Raw genomic sequence first — 17,836 nt, 5'->3', positions numbered from 1 at the left:
CACCTGGGATGGACTGCCCTTCACACCGCTCAACAGTGGACACACATCAAAGACTCAGCAAAACCTTATTTCCGAATTAGAAAAGGAAGAACCAGCTCCCTGTGGGATGTGGGCTAGAATTTGCACATTTCTCTGGGCTCGCCGTACACAAGGCTCAAACTCAATAAAAAACGTTTGGCTTGCAAAGGGCAATCATAAAAATTCATATGTAGTTTCTGCCTCACTATTATTTTTTTATTTAGTTCTAGTGTGTTGGCTCCTTCAATTCAGAATCCCCAGGCCTCTCTCGGTAGCCCGAGCCTTCCATGGGGCTCATTAAGGAGGTCCTTCTCTCATCCCTCTCTCCTCAGGTGTTCAAATAAGCAGCAAATCACCCCCTTCTGTGTCTGCCCAGACAGATAAGAGGAAACTTTCTACTTTTGCTCAATATGCAAAAAGGGCCACATCTGCTAACATACTTAAAAAAATAAACTCCAGCGAAGAGAGTTCCCACAAGAATACTGTGGACACCACAAACAACAGGAAGAAATATGCCTTTTATTATAAGTCTCCTATGTACAGAGAAAGCTGTTTCTCCCAGTGCAGGGCGGGCCGTGAGAAAGAGCCCAGCCACAACCAGGTCACCGCCTTTACAGTGCACCATGGAAACATTGTCGCGTGTGAGGAACCACGACACAGAAATGCAAAAGGAGCACTGTTGGCATGCAGACTTTTATGAAAACAAGTAGACACAGAATACAATGTGCCAGTAAAAAAAAAAAAAAAAGGTGACCATATCAGTACATGTCTTTTTTAAATTAAATTTTATTTTTTTTTAATACATGGGATGCTGAGCTTTTGTCTCAAGCATTTTTCACATTAAGATTTGCAGGCACTTAAGCAGCCCAACCACACATGATGCGACTGACAGCTGAAGACACGGGGTCCCCATGACTCACACGTACAGTCCAGCATCGCCAGAAGCAGCCCTTTTGTCACTGCTGCTTGGGGACACCCCTGGTGTGAGGTGCAGCGGGCCTCCCTTGCATGTCTTTTGTTTCAGGACAGTTATTCAGTAGTGGGCGCATCACCAGGCAGAGGTCCGCATGTGGGTGCACTGGGCCCATGTCTGTTCCTATCAGCACAAGAAACTGGAGGACGCAGGTGAGTGTTTAGAATCTCTGAATAACTGGCCTCTCTGTCTCTCCCACCAACCAGTCCATTGAAAACAAAATAATTCCTGGGATGTCCTAGACCAGAAGTTCACCCTGGGAGAATTGTTTCTTTAGCTACCACTTCCCACGTCATGATCCACGCAGGGCCGATGGGCAGGCCCTGCCCCTCCCCATCAGGGTCCCTCCCACCTCCCACTCTCTCAGTCAGAAATGTGGTGGCCCAACACATGGGTGAGGAACATGAGAACACATGTATTGATCATCTTGACCTAGAATGACCACTTTATTGGTAATGTCTAGTTATAAGGCAGTTACAAAAGGAGCCCCAGGATAAGCAGACAGTGTGTGGACATGGCTTAACTTCCTGATAACGTGAAGCAACTCGCCTGTTACAAAGAGCTGAGACCACCAAGGGAGAACCACGCCAACCAGAAATGACTGTGCTGGGAAGTCCCGTACAGCTCTGATTCCGATTCCGGAGCATGTCACACACTTCCGTTCCCTGGAAACCGAGAGGTCCCCACACATCTCAGAAAAATGTAATGGGAATCCAGAGAAAGCAACTCTTCCTCAGCTGCATGGAAATCTGTCAACTGACGTGTCTGGGACTGTAACACAAAGCCATGACCATCGCTCGAGCTGTAGATGCTTCCAGCAGGTGATTGTCAGACGGCAGGAAACCCTTCCATCAAACACACAGGAGACATGCTGGCAGACTTTAAGGCCTTCCATTTCTTTGCCCACACTGCTTAAAGGCACTGATACCAACAACAAAAATATTCCATAGTATCATAGAGGGTAAAAAAAAAAATCTCCCAAAATACAAATCTTCACAGGAAAATGTCCTTTATTGCAAGAACAAAGTGTCTGCCCTTCTCCTGCTCAGGAATAGAAGGGCCTCCCCTTCTCGGGGGTCTGAAGTCTGTTCAGCCGAGCGACCTGAGACGGAGATGGGGGCACGTCCTGCCGGAAGGGCCCCTTTGGAGGCGTGCGACTGGGGTCCTGGGCTTTCTTATACGAGTCATAGTCATGGGGCCCCTCAGGTGGGGGCTGCTTCTTCATCTGCTGCTCCTTCCGCCTCTGCTCCTGGCGGAGCAGCTCCTGGGTCTCTAGCATCACCCTGGCGTTGAAGCCACGCCCGCCCAGGTAGCCATTCCGGGAGCCCTGGTAGCTGCAGTACCTGGGGCTCTCCTTGGCGCTCTGGAAGCCTTCCCCGGGCGCGCAGTGCTGCTCCCAGGAGTCCTGGGACACGGAGCTGGCGTTTCTCCGGCTCTGCCTAGAAAGCAAAGCCCAGAGGTCAGTGTGAAATCGAGAGAAGGAGACAGAAGAATAGGAAGGAAGGGGCAAGAAAGAACATGCATTTCAGTATTTAAACAAGTAGGACTGCACTCCATCCCAGGGCCGGACACTGCGAGGGGGCGCCGGAAGGGAGCCTGGCTGCCCTCAGCAAGCTCAGGTCTCAGACAGGAGCACAGACAGGGCTGGCAGGACAGAGGCCAGCAGAATCAGCTATGCAGAAGCAGGTCCTCCTTCTTCATCCTGGGAGGGACTGCCTGTCCTGCTTCGAGCAACACCTATCTCCCGCCACTGAGACACATCGGCAGGATGCTGGAGAGGAGATGCGCGATCTGGCAGCCTCCACCCCAGCAATAATGGCTTCCTTCAGAACATCACAATTCCATCCTCAGCAAACAAAGCAAATACCTTACAGAGCTGCCCCCATGATGTCAAAAAGGCTAGCTAACAAGAAGTACCTGTAACAGATTACAATATGAGTTCAGTTATGAACGATGTAAAATCTCGACTCCTTTTATGATTAAAGATGCAACCGGAGGCCCCTCACAGCCTCAGCTTTCAAGGTGTCCGTGTGTGTAGGCACGCACCACTCCTCAGAGCACATGTCATCAGGACACGGCCCTGGAAGTCTGCGGCATACGCACGGTCTTCCTGCATACTGTACCCTCACCAGCAGGCCAGGAGAGCTTCCTAAACTCCCCCTTTGAGTCACCACAGGACAGGGGGATAAATCAGCCACATAGAAATTCCAAATTCTCATCATTCATTCAATAAGGTGACACATCATTTTCAGGAAACATTATTGTTTTGAAACATTTTTAATTTACTCTCATGTCCCTGGAGGCTTTCATGAATTTACGGTTAGATGGGCTATGATACAGTGAGACAATTTTGTGCTAGGAAGGAAGACACGGCCTGCTTTTTAGCCTGGAAAATGGAACAGAGGAAGAGAAAATTGGGTAATAAAACAAGATCTATTACTCCATTTACCAATCAGAAAACCATTCGGTGACAGTGCACAGGGCTCAGCCCTTTGCATCTGCACACCTATGATGGGGTGTCGGACCGGCCGCCCTGCAGAGAAAACAGTCTGCGCGGTCATGCGATCTTCCACAGAGATGAAGCAATTTGCATTTCTGAACATTCAGAAGTACCATCAGTATGGTTTGGCATGAAATCTGCCCATTTTCCGTATGGTCTAAAATGTAGTCAGGGCTCTTTATAACATGGCAATGAACGAGTGACCAGCATCATCCCTGGATAGGATGTGATTAACTGAGCTGTTGACAGTTCATCCATCTGTTCTCTTTTCATGGGAATCCAACTGTTTGTACAACTATCCCAGGCAAGAATCCTTATATTTGATAGAAGAGTTTATTTGCCTAAAGCACTGATTATCTTCACTTTAAAAAGTCATAAATTAATCTGCCTGGAGACAGGAATGATGAAAAAATGGCAGTGTGAAACTGGGGATCCAACATTCATCATGAGACTTTAATTAAAACAATGAACTTGTTACTGAGGTTATGGCAACAGATGTGGGACTCCTTCACGAGTCAGTTATCCATCTAAAGACAACCAGACACAGGCTGCAGACAATCCCCTCTCACCCGTGGCCGAGGGCACTCCACGCACCCTCCTCACAGCCCGCTCCCGATCCTCTGCAAGTCACACACCGTGAGCCGAACTTTGAACCATTCCAGGAACACATCGGGTTCTCTCTGAAGGTGTGTGAAGGACGGGGACTGTGATGTTGTGGGAGAATTCTTCTTTGCTAAAACTATCTTCACATTAATCAGAATAGACAGATGGAAGCAGACCTCCCTGAGGTCTGAAGTAAGGCATGTGGAGAGAGTACACAACCTAGACACACACACATGCACATGCTTTTCAGGTAAGGAAGCCAGAGGATCCACAGCTCTTGATTAAGGCCCAGGAAGTGAGCAGACAACAGAGAGACTCAAAGCTCAGCAGACAAGTGTCCTGCACTAGGATACCTGTCACCTGGGCAGTGGGCCTGATGGGACAGTAGCTTAGGGTCAGACATAGATTCAAATTTGAAACGGGCCACTGCCCGTTGTATGATGCTGGGATGGTTGTGTTCTCTGGGACCAACTTGCTTCACCTTGAAAAATGGTATACTATGACCTTGCAGGATTACAGGCCAGAAAAAAATGGGGGAAAAACCCAAAGAAACATGTAAAATGCTTAGAAAAGTGTGGCACAGAGCAAACAGTTGACTGATGGGTGCAGGAATAGCCTCTTTGCCTTCAAAGAGTTTGCCCTGGGTTTTGGGAGGCGTCTTTCTGACCAAAGAGGAAAAATAAAGTAAAACATTACCTTTCTCCCTCTCTCCCTTTTTTTTTTTTATTATTAGTGAGAGAGACAGAGAGAGGGACAGATAGAAATAGATAGAAAGAAAGGGAGAGAGATGAGAAGCATCAATTCTTTGTTGTGTCACCTTAGTTGTTCCTTGACAGGGGTGCTCCAGCTGAACCAGTGACACCTTGCACAAGTCAGAGACCTTGGGCTCAAGGCAGCGACCATGGGGTCATGTCTATCATCCCATGCTCAAGCTGTTGAACTTGTGCTCAAGCCAGCAACCTCGGGGTCTCAAACCTGGGTCCTCAACATTCCAGGCCAATGCTCTATCCACTGCACCACCACCTGGTCAGGCAGCTTTCTCTTTCTTTGTCATAGAAATTGAGTAGACACAAGAAAGAGAGAGAGGCGCTAGGGGATTACTGAAGACCCCCACCTACCGAGTGAGGGCACGCCCGCATAATTCCACAGACCCAACAGGGAAGTTCTTGCCTGCCGCATGGTTGCCCAAGGCCATCCTGACAACAGCAACAAGGAGACATCCATCCCTTCCATCGATGTTCTTTGGATGGAAGGTCTGTCTGGTCTTGGAATGAGCCCACAAGAGATTTCTGCATCCACTGAGAACCCTGATTTGTCAACAACTATCTCTCGGTTATGGCAGCGATCTCCAATGTGGTCTGAAGGCCATCGTCATGTAGAGGACTCACAGCAAAGACCCCATGCCTGAGGAAAGGCACTGAACCACCGAGGAGAGGAGCACGCAGAAGGAGAAGAAAGGTAATACAGACCAAGGCTAACAAGTCAACGAGCAGCACAGAGATGGGCCTGTGGGAGACCATGTCGGGGTGTGAACACAAGGAAGCACCAACAGCCCTGAAGCCAAGGGACAGGGAAAGGTGGAGAAGACATGGGGAGACAGCAGGAAAAACTAAAAAAAAATCAATAAAGGATCTTCAGTAAGTCTATCAGTTACTAAGATTAAAAATAGACTTAGAAAAAGATGGTAAAAAAGAAAACTATTTTAGGAATTTAAAAATAAAAAAATAAATCTTTGTCCTATTGAGTGTGGGGCTGTGTAGGTTCCTGTTTTCTTGGAACTCAGGTAAGCACCTGGCTAATGTTCCCACTGGCGCTTCAAAATGAAACTTGAATTCTACCTCTCGGCTTCCTTAATTACAGTTGAAACTGCAAACCATTGTGGCTCACACAGACCCTAACAAACCACCTTACCGAGAGTGGCCAGGACAACATCGGGATCATTTGTTTTATGTCCTTCTCCACTTAGCAACTGAACTATTTATCTTTGTGTGAAATCTTTTTGGTATCAAATGCCAAACCAATCTGTTTAGGTAAAAGTCTGCTAATTGTCAACATCAGAAAAGCAGAGGTTAAGCGTCTTTGAAGACTCTTGCATGTCAGAGATGGGGATCATGCAGGCAGCGCAGACCCCTCTGTCCTCCTGCCTGGCTTCGTCCCCTTCCTGCTGGCTTCTGCACCAGCCCGCCCAAGGGGATGGCCACTCCGCTCAGTGGAGGCTAGGCATGGCCCTCTGCACACACACGAGTTATTTTCTACTCCACTCAGTGGAGGCTAGGCATGGCCCTCTGCACACACAGGAGTTATTTTCTACTCCGCTCAGTGGAGGCTAGGCATGGCCCTCTGCACACACACGAGTTATTTTCTACTCCACTCAGTGGAGGCTAGGCATGGCCCTCTGCACACACAGGAGTTATTTTCTACTCTGCTCAGTGGAGGCTAGGCATGGCCCTCTGCACACACATGAGTTATTTTCTACTCCACTCAGTGGAGGCTAGGCATGGCCCTCTGCACACACACGAGTTATTTTCTACTCCGCTCAGTGGAGGCTAGGCATGGCCTTCTGCACACACACGAGTTATTTTCTAACAGAAGAGAGAGTGGCCAGCCCTACTGGCCTACATGCACACAACTCTTTCATTTTGGGTTTTCTGCTTTTCTCCTATCTGCCTAGAATAAAATGGCTAAGAATAAGGGAGCCCAATCACCCAGTGGGAGAGCTTTAGGTTATTCAGGGAAATGCTACATGACACCAGTAGCCACTACAGCAGCACCCACCTTCTCCATCTTCTATGTGGACATACAGATGCTCCCAGCAGGGCCTCTGGGAGGAGGCGGAGGGAGCAGAGGGGAGGTGGACAGAGGCGGTGGGAGGGAGGCGGAGAGTGAAGGAAGGAGACACGGCAGGACAGAAGCATCAGGGAGGATCACTGAACTCCTGTCCATGTGACCAGGAGACATTCCAAGGAAGTACCAATCTCTGTCCCCAAGGACTGGAACCTGTGTCTCTCTCCTGCCAGGCATTTGCCCTTCTAGAACTGCTGGCCACCATCTCTCCCATTTCCCTTCCTTAGTCTTGTGCCTGTCAACTCACTCCTCCTCCTCCTCCTACATACACAGTATGGTATGTCACCTCCATTTCTCTCAAACACAATTAAAACACAAAGCCACACAACTTGCCAACAGACAGATCCTGGTCCCTGCACAGACAGTGTATTACGACATAGCCATCACCACAGGCCATGGTGTGCTCTGGGCCACCTCTGTGGCTGGGGCAGCAGGGCCATACCCAGGGCGTCGATTCATGCCCACTACCATGCTCATCTTCCTCACAACTGCAAGCCAGCGGGCCGGAGACAGGCACTCCATGGGAGAGGCACTGTGTAAAACCCTCGAGGTGTCTAGCCACTGATGCGCTGGGCCTACTTCCAAATGCCAAGGGCACTAGAGTACAAAGCGGGGCTCCACACCTGCATCTGTTAACATTCCAAGGTTGGAATATATATGAAGAGTCTTTTGGGAACAAAAGCTCTTGGCCAGGATGAGCCCTAGAAATGATGGGTTATCGAGGGCAGAATTCCGTACTAGCTGTATGTCATTAGGGAGACCTGCTTAGCCTTTCATACCTGTTTTCTTGTGAGGCTATCAGTTATCTTCCTACTTAGAAGAAAAGGTAATTCCATGTAAAAGGAAGAATAATTTGTTTCTCAAAAGATATAATTTTATGACTGGAAAACATAAAATAAATAACCAACCAAAGGAACAAGTTCCTATAGATAGTAATGGTACTCATCCAGGTAATAAATTCCCACTCAGACCTGTACTCCCTGGTGACCAGTGTGGTCCAGTCTTGCAGTCACTATAGTGATTATTTAACATGGTAGAGGGGCTCATCTTTATGAGAAATTAAATCAAGATTATTTTGACATTGGTTAGTTAAGTTTACACAGAAAAGCATTTGTCTCCCCTCCCCCAAATGAATGTTCTGCTCAAATTTGAAATAGTGGATATAGACAAGGTAAATGGATATTTTGTTTTGTACCCTAAATATTTTTTTCAACCTAGTTTGAGATAGAATTGTGATTCTAGGAGGGACTTGCTTTGGGAAGTCTGGAAAGCTGAATATTCTAAAGTGCTTTTCTTCTTTACTATGTATGGAGGAACTACTCAGATGGAAAGGGTTATTGGTCCATGTGTTAGGGTTCAGTCTCCTGACTGCTCTCCTGGTTTAAGCGGGTACCCCTAGAGCAGAGGTATGTACACATGGGGAGCCCAGCCGATGAACCCTCTGGCTTGGCTGTTGGCCAGTGAGGTGGGCAAACTGGGGTCCTCTGAGAATCAGCACGAGCAAAGTCAGAGTGAGCAGCAGAGAGGGAGGCTGGGGCCAGGGAGCCCACCCACACACAGGGAACAGAGCAGCCACTCACCCTTCTGAAGAGCTCTGTAGGTACAAAGCAATTATTCTAACTTCCCTGTCAACTAAGAAAAATGAGAGTTCTCTCTCCAGTGAGGAAACTGATGTGTCTGTGACTGCGGGGGAGGGAGCCAAACAGACAGACAGCCCAGGCTCAGTCCCCGAGCACTCATCTGTGAGGTCACCTGCCTCCCATTAAAAAACGTCTGTGTGATCATGTCGGCATCTCCTCTTCTAGTCCTCTTGCCCCGTAGTAGGTGGTCTCTGAGCCAAGCTACGATACCCACTCCCACCCCCGCGGGTGGCTGCTCCCTGAGTCATGTGGGGGGGGGGGGCAGAGGAGGGGCACTGTACCGGGGCAGTGAGCTGTACTGGCGCTGGGCCTGCTGGAAGCTCTCGCGCTCCTCCTGCCGCTGGCGCTGCATCTGCACCTCCACGGACACCGAGTGCCGGCCACTCTGCGCCGCCGGCTGCGCGCTGGGCTGCAGGAGCAAGAGGCAGAATCACTCACCAGAAGGGAAGTGCATCAATTTTTACAGACGGACATAGATCTACTTGGCACATTCTATGACATTTAAAAAATATACATATGAAGTACAATTTTCTCAAGCTAGAGAAAAGAGACATCTCATTGTTCTTAGGAGCGTCACAAACTGAGCTGTCTTAAATTTGGATCATGGTTTTAGTATGGTTGGAAATCGAGAGGTCAACCTTTCTACGTCTTCTTAATGAGGTTTAGCAAATCCTGACGTTAGATGCTAGTTTATAGCCCTGTGCACACAGCAACCTAAAATTCAATGCCAAGTAAATGAAAAACTGGCTACAGTTAATTCACAAAAGTGGGCAAGTTCATGGATGCACACTTGAAGGTCAGCCACGTGGCGAATGTTTCTGAAAGCTACATACTTTAGTTTAACAGCAGAATACAATGCAAGCTGGTTCTCCTTTCCTAAAGAATGAGAGTTAAATTTTGAACCATGATTAGTAGAAACTAGCCACCATTAGCCACACACGTCTCCTCCAGTGCACAGATGGTAGCTGAATTGGAAACAGAAGTGCTTATCAAAAGAATAAATCTAAAAGTGAACAGGTATTTGAATTGGTTAGGAGATAAGACATGATTAGGAAAAGACATTTTTACCTTGGTTAAGTATGTCCTCTAGAGAAATGTTTAACCCTGTTGGCAGAAGACTTCGGCCAGCAGGTCCTCTGGGGACTATGACTCTCATCCACAGCAGACACTGAGTATGCACCGTGTGCTACATTGACCAAGCCTTGCAGATACTCTGGCCCCTCACGAACAGGGTCAACTTACCTTCTGGATCTGACCTTTAGAAATGGAAGCAGCTCTGTTCCCAATAGACAACAATGCCTCCCCTGATGCCACAAACACCCAGCAATGGCTTATCACAGGGTCAGTGACACAGGTCCTAAACAATCCTTCTGGTCCATGCTAACCTCTGCTCCCCTTGCTGTTGTGCAACATTGTGCAACAGGCGTGCTCTCAGTGAAGAATGTCCATTAGAGACAAGTTACTGACCTTCTTCTAGAGTTGAAAGCCAACAGCCAACTTGGACTTGAGAATAATTTTCTAAAAATAATGGAGTCATAGCATTCATTTTGGAGAAGAGCAAGAAAACAGGTGGGCTTGTTACTTAAAGAATGACCCTTGTAGTGGGTGTCTGTGTACACAGAGAGCAAGCACCGCCTACTGTTGCCTTTCTGCCTGGCCAGTATTATCTTACTTGTTGGTAAGCAACAACATGGCGACATACAGGACAAAAATTTCAAAGCATATGGGCTTAGTCAGTGAACATATTAAAAAATATCCTGATACCAAAATAACGTGCAAAGAGATTAGGCTTTACAATACCCCAGTTTCTAATTGTGGGTGTGTATAGCCACACTTATTGGAAGAAATGTGTGTTTGGAGAACCTCTCCACAACACTGGTCACATAACATATCCATGGTGCTGTTAGCAAGGAAAACTCTCCACTCAGTGAGTTCTGCTTGTGCGAACAAAGCATCAACCAAGCGCTCACTGACTGCATTAAAGAAGACAGACATTGTCTTCCAGGATCCTTGATGAGGCCTGTCAAACAGCAAGCCGAACTGTTCTGGTGTTCACAGCGAGCCAAAGGGATCCTGGGAGTGGCCACAGATGGAGGGACAGCAAAACTAGAAAATACAACACAATTTCCTCCATGCCCTCAAACAACCGCATGTTCCTTCCCTTCACCGGGAAAAGGTAGACATGTGTCAGGCAGCCTTCAAAGGTCTGGCATCCTGCAGCAAGATGGTAGCAACCAGTTTTATAAGCCCGTGCTGTTCTGTGACAAACCACTGTGGTGTGGAGAAGGGAAAAGAAAATGCAAAGTCTTGCAGAAATTTTAGGTGTATTTTTAAGTCATTTCTCCAAAAAGCCAGAAAATTTGATTCTGGCAGAGAAAAAAACAAGTCAAAAGGCTATTGTTTTCTTCACTATGTGTGTGTTCTGACACATTCACTTCAAACTTCACAAGCAGCGAGCATTTGCTGGAATTCTGATGAACCCAGACAATGAAATTATCATCAGATGGGATCCAACCACTTCAAATGAATGAGTTTGGGGTCAGCATACAGACATGTTTCATACTGGTGCGCTCACTCTAATGCAGTACACATCCCAGGCTGACCATTCCTATTTCACTCAACTTCTCTTTTCAGAGCATGCAGAAGGGTAGGTCACTGGGAAGAGTCATCTTTATCTTTAAGATGAAATGTTACTGGGCCACCGATTTCCAGGAAGCACGTGTACATGGCCAGCTTAAAGCAGCAACTAAGTAAGTTCACCTAGAGAGTTTTATACTTGACCTGAATACAACATACCCTTACACATGATTTCCATGAAGATCTCATAAAAATATAAATTGCGGGAACAGAACTCCAGTCAATAATCCTGACTTTTAAACATCATGGTTCTCTGTCCTCATGGTGGAAACAGAATAATGTATTGAGAGTCCCAAATTACAAAAACATAGAAATGAAGAAAGAGGGAATTGGAAACCCCAGAGAGAAGTCCCTGTTTTCAAAGAAAACAGCATCCACAGCTACACCAACAAAGGGACATGAGTTCTGGGGGACACACAGGGAAGCACGATTGGAATCATTCTGGAGATTCATCAGATAACGAGGTTATAACTCTGCTTCAAGAGTGCAGATTACAAATACCCTTGGACCTTCTTATGGATGATGGTGACGAGCAAGGACCTTTGACTTCACAAGGTCACCAGGTCACCAACGCCATATGACAGAGGAGGTAAGATGAAACAGTCACATGATTATTCATTGCACAGCTCTCTAGAGGACCACGACATGTGATTGATTCTCTTTGTAGCTGGTGTTTAAATCCCGACTGAAAACTATATGCATTGCTTTTGTAAATAAACTCCAAACCACTGGTCTTTCTCATGATTATTAAAGATATTATATTTATACTACATAAAAATTCTATAAAACTTAGAAAAGCTACAAAATTTTGGTGTCACTTACTAATGTAAAACAAAATTTAAAAAATTATCTTTCATGTAGTATTTCACCAAATTAAATAATTAACGAAGCATTTCTCTCAAACAGAATCATTCTTATTTTTCCAAACAAATAGACACTACAAAAAAATTAAAATACAAAACCAATACTGCTAAGAGTTAATAGAGAAAGATAGAACAAAAATAAATATATACAGTACAAAGTTTCAATACTAGTTAGAATGAGGCAATGTAAGATTTTAATTTTTTAAAAGATTTTATTTATTCATTTTAGAGAAGAGAGAGAGAGAAAGAGAAAGAGAGAGAGAGAGAAAGAAAGGGGGGAAGAGTGGGAAGCATCAACTCCCATATGTACCTTGACCAGGCACGACCAGGGTTTAGAACCGGCGACCTCAGTGTTCCAGGTCGACACTTTATCTACTGCGCCACCACAGGTCAGGCTGGTTTTTAGAGGTTAATATAAAAGCACATGTGTCACTTATGAAATAAATTCATGGCTGTTTTATTAACATTTATATAAAATATGCAATGATTTTTAAATGCTTTAATTTTTCTTCATATACATAAGAAAAATAGCATGTAAGAATGTGTGTGCTTTTGTGTATACGCACGTACAGTATACACACACACATAACAGTCATAAATGATCATTTAGGTGAGTTTTCTACTTAAAGTATGAATAAGAAAATTTTTTCAGATTTTCATATATGTGCAAGGGGATGTATAGAAAAGAAACAGAACACTGTTTTGAATGTGTTTGGGTGAAAACCTACAGTGGAGTTGGTGACGACAATGATGACTGACAATAACAAAAAGAACAATATACCCTTGAGATTCACAGTCCTTCTCTTAGCAATTCAAATGTGTTATAATCCGAATATAAATTCCATCTTCTGATAGAAAAATAGTGATTTAAAGATTTTGTAAGAGGCTAAGAATAATTTGGGCGAGGGGCACACTGACTCCTGTAAAAAGGATAAATAGTTTACTCTGTTTAAAGTGGCCATTGCTAGCATGGGTCATTATTTTATGACAGCAGGCTTATACAGAACTAGTCCAAAGTTAACTTTGGTAAATCGATCCTGCCTTCCTCGCCCTTCACCTCTACCCCATCACCTACTCTGCTTAAACAACTATTGATTGAACTCTTCTATGTTCCAAATGTTGAAAAGCTTAATTGCTACTAATGATGTGAATCATGGCTGAAAAAAATCTGCAGAGGACGGCAAGGTCCCTCAGTAAGTTTTCATAAATACCTGGTTTGGTTTCAACACACCATCTGTCTTCACCTTGTTTTTCCCAACCAGTGTTTGGATCTATTTCCGCCCATCTGAAGTCGCAGCTACTTTGAAAACAAAAGGTACAGCCCTGGCCAGTTGGCTCAGGAGTAGAGTGTCAGCCCAGATTGTGGAAGTCTAGCGTTCGATTCCCAGTCAGGACACATAGGAGAAGTGCCATCTGTTTCTCCACCCCTCCCCCTCTTGCTTCTCTCTCTTTCCCTCTCTTCTCTTTCGCTCCTGCAGCCATGGCTCAACTGGAGCAGGTTGGCCCCAGGCACTGAGGATGGCTCCATGGCCTCCACCTCAGATGCTAAGGAAAGCTCAGGTGCTGAGCAATGGAGCAACGCCCCAGATGGGCAGAGCATCGCCCCCTAGTGGGCTTGCTGGGTGGATCCTGGTCCAGGCACATGTGGGAGCCTATCTTTCTGCTTCCCCTCCTCTCACTGAACAAAACAAAACAAAATAAAAGGGGCGGCTCACCACACAAGCTCCCATTCTAGTGTGCGGGGCTCCCACAGCCCAAGGCAACCTTGTGATCTACTACCATAGGCCAGGCCAGTAAAGTGGCCCAGGGCTCATGAAGGTGGTGACCAGCAGGATGAGGTCACAGGCTGCAAAAAAAAGGGGGGTATCCTGCTTTGTAGCAACACAGAAGTTTTTGCTATGAGTAAAGGATACCCCCTTTACTGCAAGAATGGCTTTGTCCAGGTCAATTTCCAAGGGGCTGTCGTATAGGAAGGCATTTTTGGGAGTCAAATACAGACACCCACTGTGAGGAAATGATTGCCGAGACCTTTGACGTCTTAAAAAAAAGACGAGAACAGAAAGGAAAGCATTACTTTCTCAAATTCCCAGGTACAGAAAAAGCAATCTAGGGATGCAGGGAGGCTGTGTACTTGTCGACTGGCTCTCTAATCAGAGCAGCCAAAACCCGATGATGGTAAGGGGATCCATTAAAAGTCCAAGACAGATTTTTTTTCATCGTTATTATCTGTTTAAGGACAGACAGCTAGGAAGAAAGCTGGAGGAGAAGAGTATATTCACAGCGCAGAGGATCCATTTTCTGTCTGAGGGACTAAACTCCTCTCAGTCACTGCCAGCCTGGGGTGGGGGAGGGTTGAGCAACACAGCTATTAAAGTCTCCATTATCCCTTCTGTCAGTCGACTTAGACAGTGAGTCTCCTTGTGGGCAACACTCGGGTACCTGAAAAGTTTTGATAGCCTACTATCCTTTTGTCAGCAGCCTGCAATTTAATTCTTTTAAAAGCAACACTAAGTCCTGTCCATACTGGAGCTCCTCCAGGTATAGGGATAATAACCCTAACCTCAGCTCTCGTTCCATTATCTCAAGAAAGATTTAAAGCAACTTGCTGCTTTGCCTATGTTGCGCCTGGCACTAGGAAAGAAAGAAGCTGCTTTTTCTGCGTCTTCTCTGACTCAACTCAGGAAAGAAATTAGTTCAATTAAGGAGCTAAGGAAATTTTCTGGGCTTCTGCTCCCCCAAAGACCTTTAGAACCACAATTCATCTTCCTCAGGCCCAAACATTATTTTGAACAAAAGCCCAAGAACAGATGCATTCTATACTGCTAGAGTTTAAAGGGAACCCTTTGAAAAGGGACGAATTGAAAGGGGCTACTTGCTATGGTGTTTCTCTGTAGGTCAAGTAATTGGCGGTGACGTTTTTCTGTATGATGCACCTGGCTGCACTCTGTGTGTGGGCATTTCTAACAAGCATGGCAATTTCAACTAACACAGTGTAAGGTGTATGCGGTGTGCCAATGAGCTTATGGCTCCTTATAACAGAAACAATCACAAACCTTTCCAGTGGGTGAGATCCAGGTCTCCATCCTTCCCAAACAGGGTGACCTTTCAAGGTCAGAATACAGATGGGGGAAAAGGAAAAAGATTCCAGGATACTCAAAATTGCCATTTGTCAAACACATAATAATAAAAAAAAAAACAGACCAAGCTACATTTTGAATTAGTCAGCAGCTCTTGTTAAGGTGACAATGAGAATTGGTTATGAAAATTAATACATGAAGTAGAATTAGAATCATTTTAAGCTCACTTACATGAGCAGGAGAGTGGAGGGTATTCAGTGAAATCCCAATTGTTTGAAAAGATAGATAGACAGATAGGTAGATGATAGATGGGAAAGGTTGACTTCTGATCTGCAATTTAGGGAATTATTACATTCCTAAAGCAATCAGCCTGTCATAGAAATAATTCCCTGCTCACTCATTACAGGAAATGACAACACAAGTCAAGTTGTCTGTCTAAAGTTGCTTTGGCATTTGAGTAAACAATCATTTGGTCCATGACCTTCAGTAGTTGGGTTTCAAAGTCCACAATATTTTGTGAAACATTATTCCTAACATGGTTGTTCACAGTAAGTGGTAATATAGAAACACATGTCAACAAATATAAGACCCCCCCATTAAAAAAAAAAAAGGCCCTGTCTGGTTGGCTTAGTGGTAGAGCATCGGCTCAGCGTGTGGAAGTACTGGTTTTGATTCCTGGCCAGGGCACACAGGAGAAGCGCCCATCTACTTTTCCACCCCTGCCCCCCCCCCCGCCCCGTCTCTCTCTTCCCCTCCCGGGCACTGAGGATGGCTCCATGGCCTCCACCTCAGGCAGCAGAGCAATGCCCCAGATGGGCAAAGCATCGCCCCCTGGAGGGCATGTCCAGTGGATCCCGGTTGGGCGCATGTGGGAGTCTGTCTGGCTGCCTCCCCACTTCTAACTTCAGAAAAATACAAAAAAAAAAAAAGAAAGAAAGAAAGAAATTGTTTCTTCTCGTCTCAGTCCTCTAAGAATGGTTGGTTATGGTCATGTTACCATGTGGATAGGTTCTTACCAAGAACCTCACCTAGACTTTCCTACCTAGAACAGCCTGTTGATTCACCAATAATTGAATGTATCTCAGGTTTCCAAAGAGATTCTCCAAAAATACCCCTCATCTTGAACCCCTGAGTCTGTGCCAACACCTTCTGCCCCCGGAAGTGCCATCCTCTCTTAGGCAAAACACAAGACTGAAGCCCAAGTCTGGGGCAAGACTGAGGAAGATGAGTACACCACACCGTGGAATTTGGCCACTCAAACGTTTTGCTTTAGAAAGACCTGTCTGGTGATGGTGTGGAGGGTAGGCTAGAACAGCGACAGAGGCGGACAAGTGAGACAGATTCAGCAAACACAATGGGTAAAGATGAAAGAAATACAAATTACTAAATGCTGTACTTTTGTACAGAAGATACGCAACAGACATGTGAGCTAATTTATTCTGCTCTGATTCTGAAAATATATATAGAAAAATATTCACTGAACTTAAAAATGCATCATTGAGAGCAAGAATACTCTGTCATAAGTCAGATGAAACCTATTGTGCAATGAACAGATGGTGCCATGGGACGTAAAATGAAATTAGCAATGATGAATCCCAGATGGAAATGAGGGAAAGGTCAAGGGAATTTGGTTCCATCTTGTCTCATTTCACCCAGACCGAGGTCACAGCTTAGTGGCTTCTACAGCAGAAAGTTGCAGGACTATCTGTTATGCCAAAGAAGCAAAGCCTCACCCAGGGTTGTTCAAAGCTGTAAGTGCGCCGCCGGTCTTCCACGTCCTCATCCTGCTTTGCTTGTTGGAACTCCTGCCGCAGGCGCTGTATCCGATCGTGGTTGCTGAGGGTGGATCTCTTGCTGAAAGAGAAAAGGGGCAACAATGAACACCCACCACAAACACTATCTATGACTTGGAGTTACTAGGGGGGAAAATGGCATCTTATTGGGAAATGACGCTATTTAGGAGGAAGTGAATTTTTAAAACAATATCTGGGTATTTAACATGCATTTCCATTTTCATTAAGATATTCTGAAGTCTTTTCAGACAGATATTCAAGAGGGTGGGCTGTAGTTTCAGACATTCCTTTTTCTTTTTCTTTTCCTTTTTTTTTTTATTAAGTGAGATGTGGGGAGGCAGTGAGACAGACTCCCAAAATGTGCCCTGACCAAGATCCACCCAGCAAGCCCCCTCCTCTGCCCACCTAGGGCTGCTGCTGTTACTTGGCAACAACCAGACCTATTTTAGTGCCTGAGGCAAGGCCATGGAGCCTCAGTAAACAGGCCAACATGCTTGAACCATTTGAGCCATGGCTGCTGAAAGGGAAGAGAGAGAGAGAGAGGAAAGTAGAGAGAAAGAAAGGAAACAGGGGTAAAGAAGCAGATGGGCGCTTCTCTCGTGTGCCCTGACCAGGAATTGAATCCAGGACATCCACATGTCGGGCCGACGCTCTACCACTGGGCCAACTGGCCAGGACCTCTTTTTCTTCCTTTTTTTTTAGTGAGAGAAACAGAGGCAGAGAGACAGAGAGAGGGATAGACAGGGACAAACAGGAAGGGAGAGAGAGATGAGAAGCATCAATTCTTCGTTGTGTCACCTTAGAGTTGTTCATTGGTTGTGTTCTCATATGTACCTTAACTGGGGGGCTACAGCAGAGCCAGTGACCCCTTGCTCAAGCCAGCAACCT

General features: G+C 45.7%; 1 protein-coding gene across 7 annotated transcripts in view; it reads right to left on the bottom strand.

The window, feature by feature from the left end:
* Positions 1–1,413: 1,413 nt before the first annotated feature.
* PARD3 (par-3 family cell polarity regulator) overlaps positions 1,414–17,836 on the bottom strand; it is a 696,077-nt gene continuing 679,654 nt past the window's right edge. For all 7 annotated transcript variants that reach the window (XM_066386075.1, XM_066386074.1, XM_066386078.1 and 4 more), the window contains 3 exons: positions 16,889–17,009; positions 8,860–8,987; positions 1,414–2,430 (listed from right to left, as the gene is read on the bottom strand). In XM_066386075.1, coding sequence (XP_066242172.1) covers positions 2,037–2,430; positions 8,860–8,987; positions 16,889–17,009 — 643 coding nt within the window. In that variant the 3' untranslated portion in view covers positions 1,414–2,036. The remainder of the gene's footprint in view (positions 2,431–8,859; positions 8,988–16,888; positions 17,010–17,836) is intronic.

This window comes from Saccopteryx leptura, chromosome 5 (assembly GCF_036850995.1).
Source record: "Saccopteryx leptura isolate mSacLep1 chromosome 5, mSacLep1_pri_phased_curated, whole genome shotgun sequence".
In the NCBI taxonomy this organism is placed as follows: Eukaryota; Metazoa; Chordata; class Mammalia; order Chiroptera; family Emballonuridae; genus Saccopteryx; species Saccopteryx leptura.
This window is presented reverse-complemented; position numbering and strand designations above follow the sequence as displayed.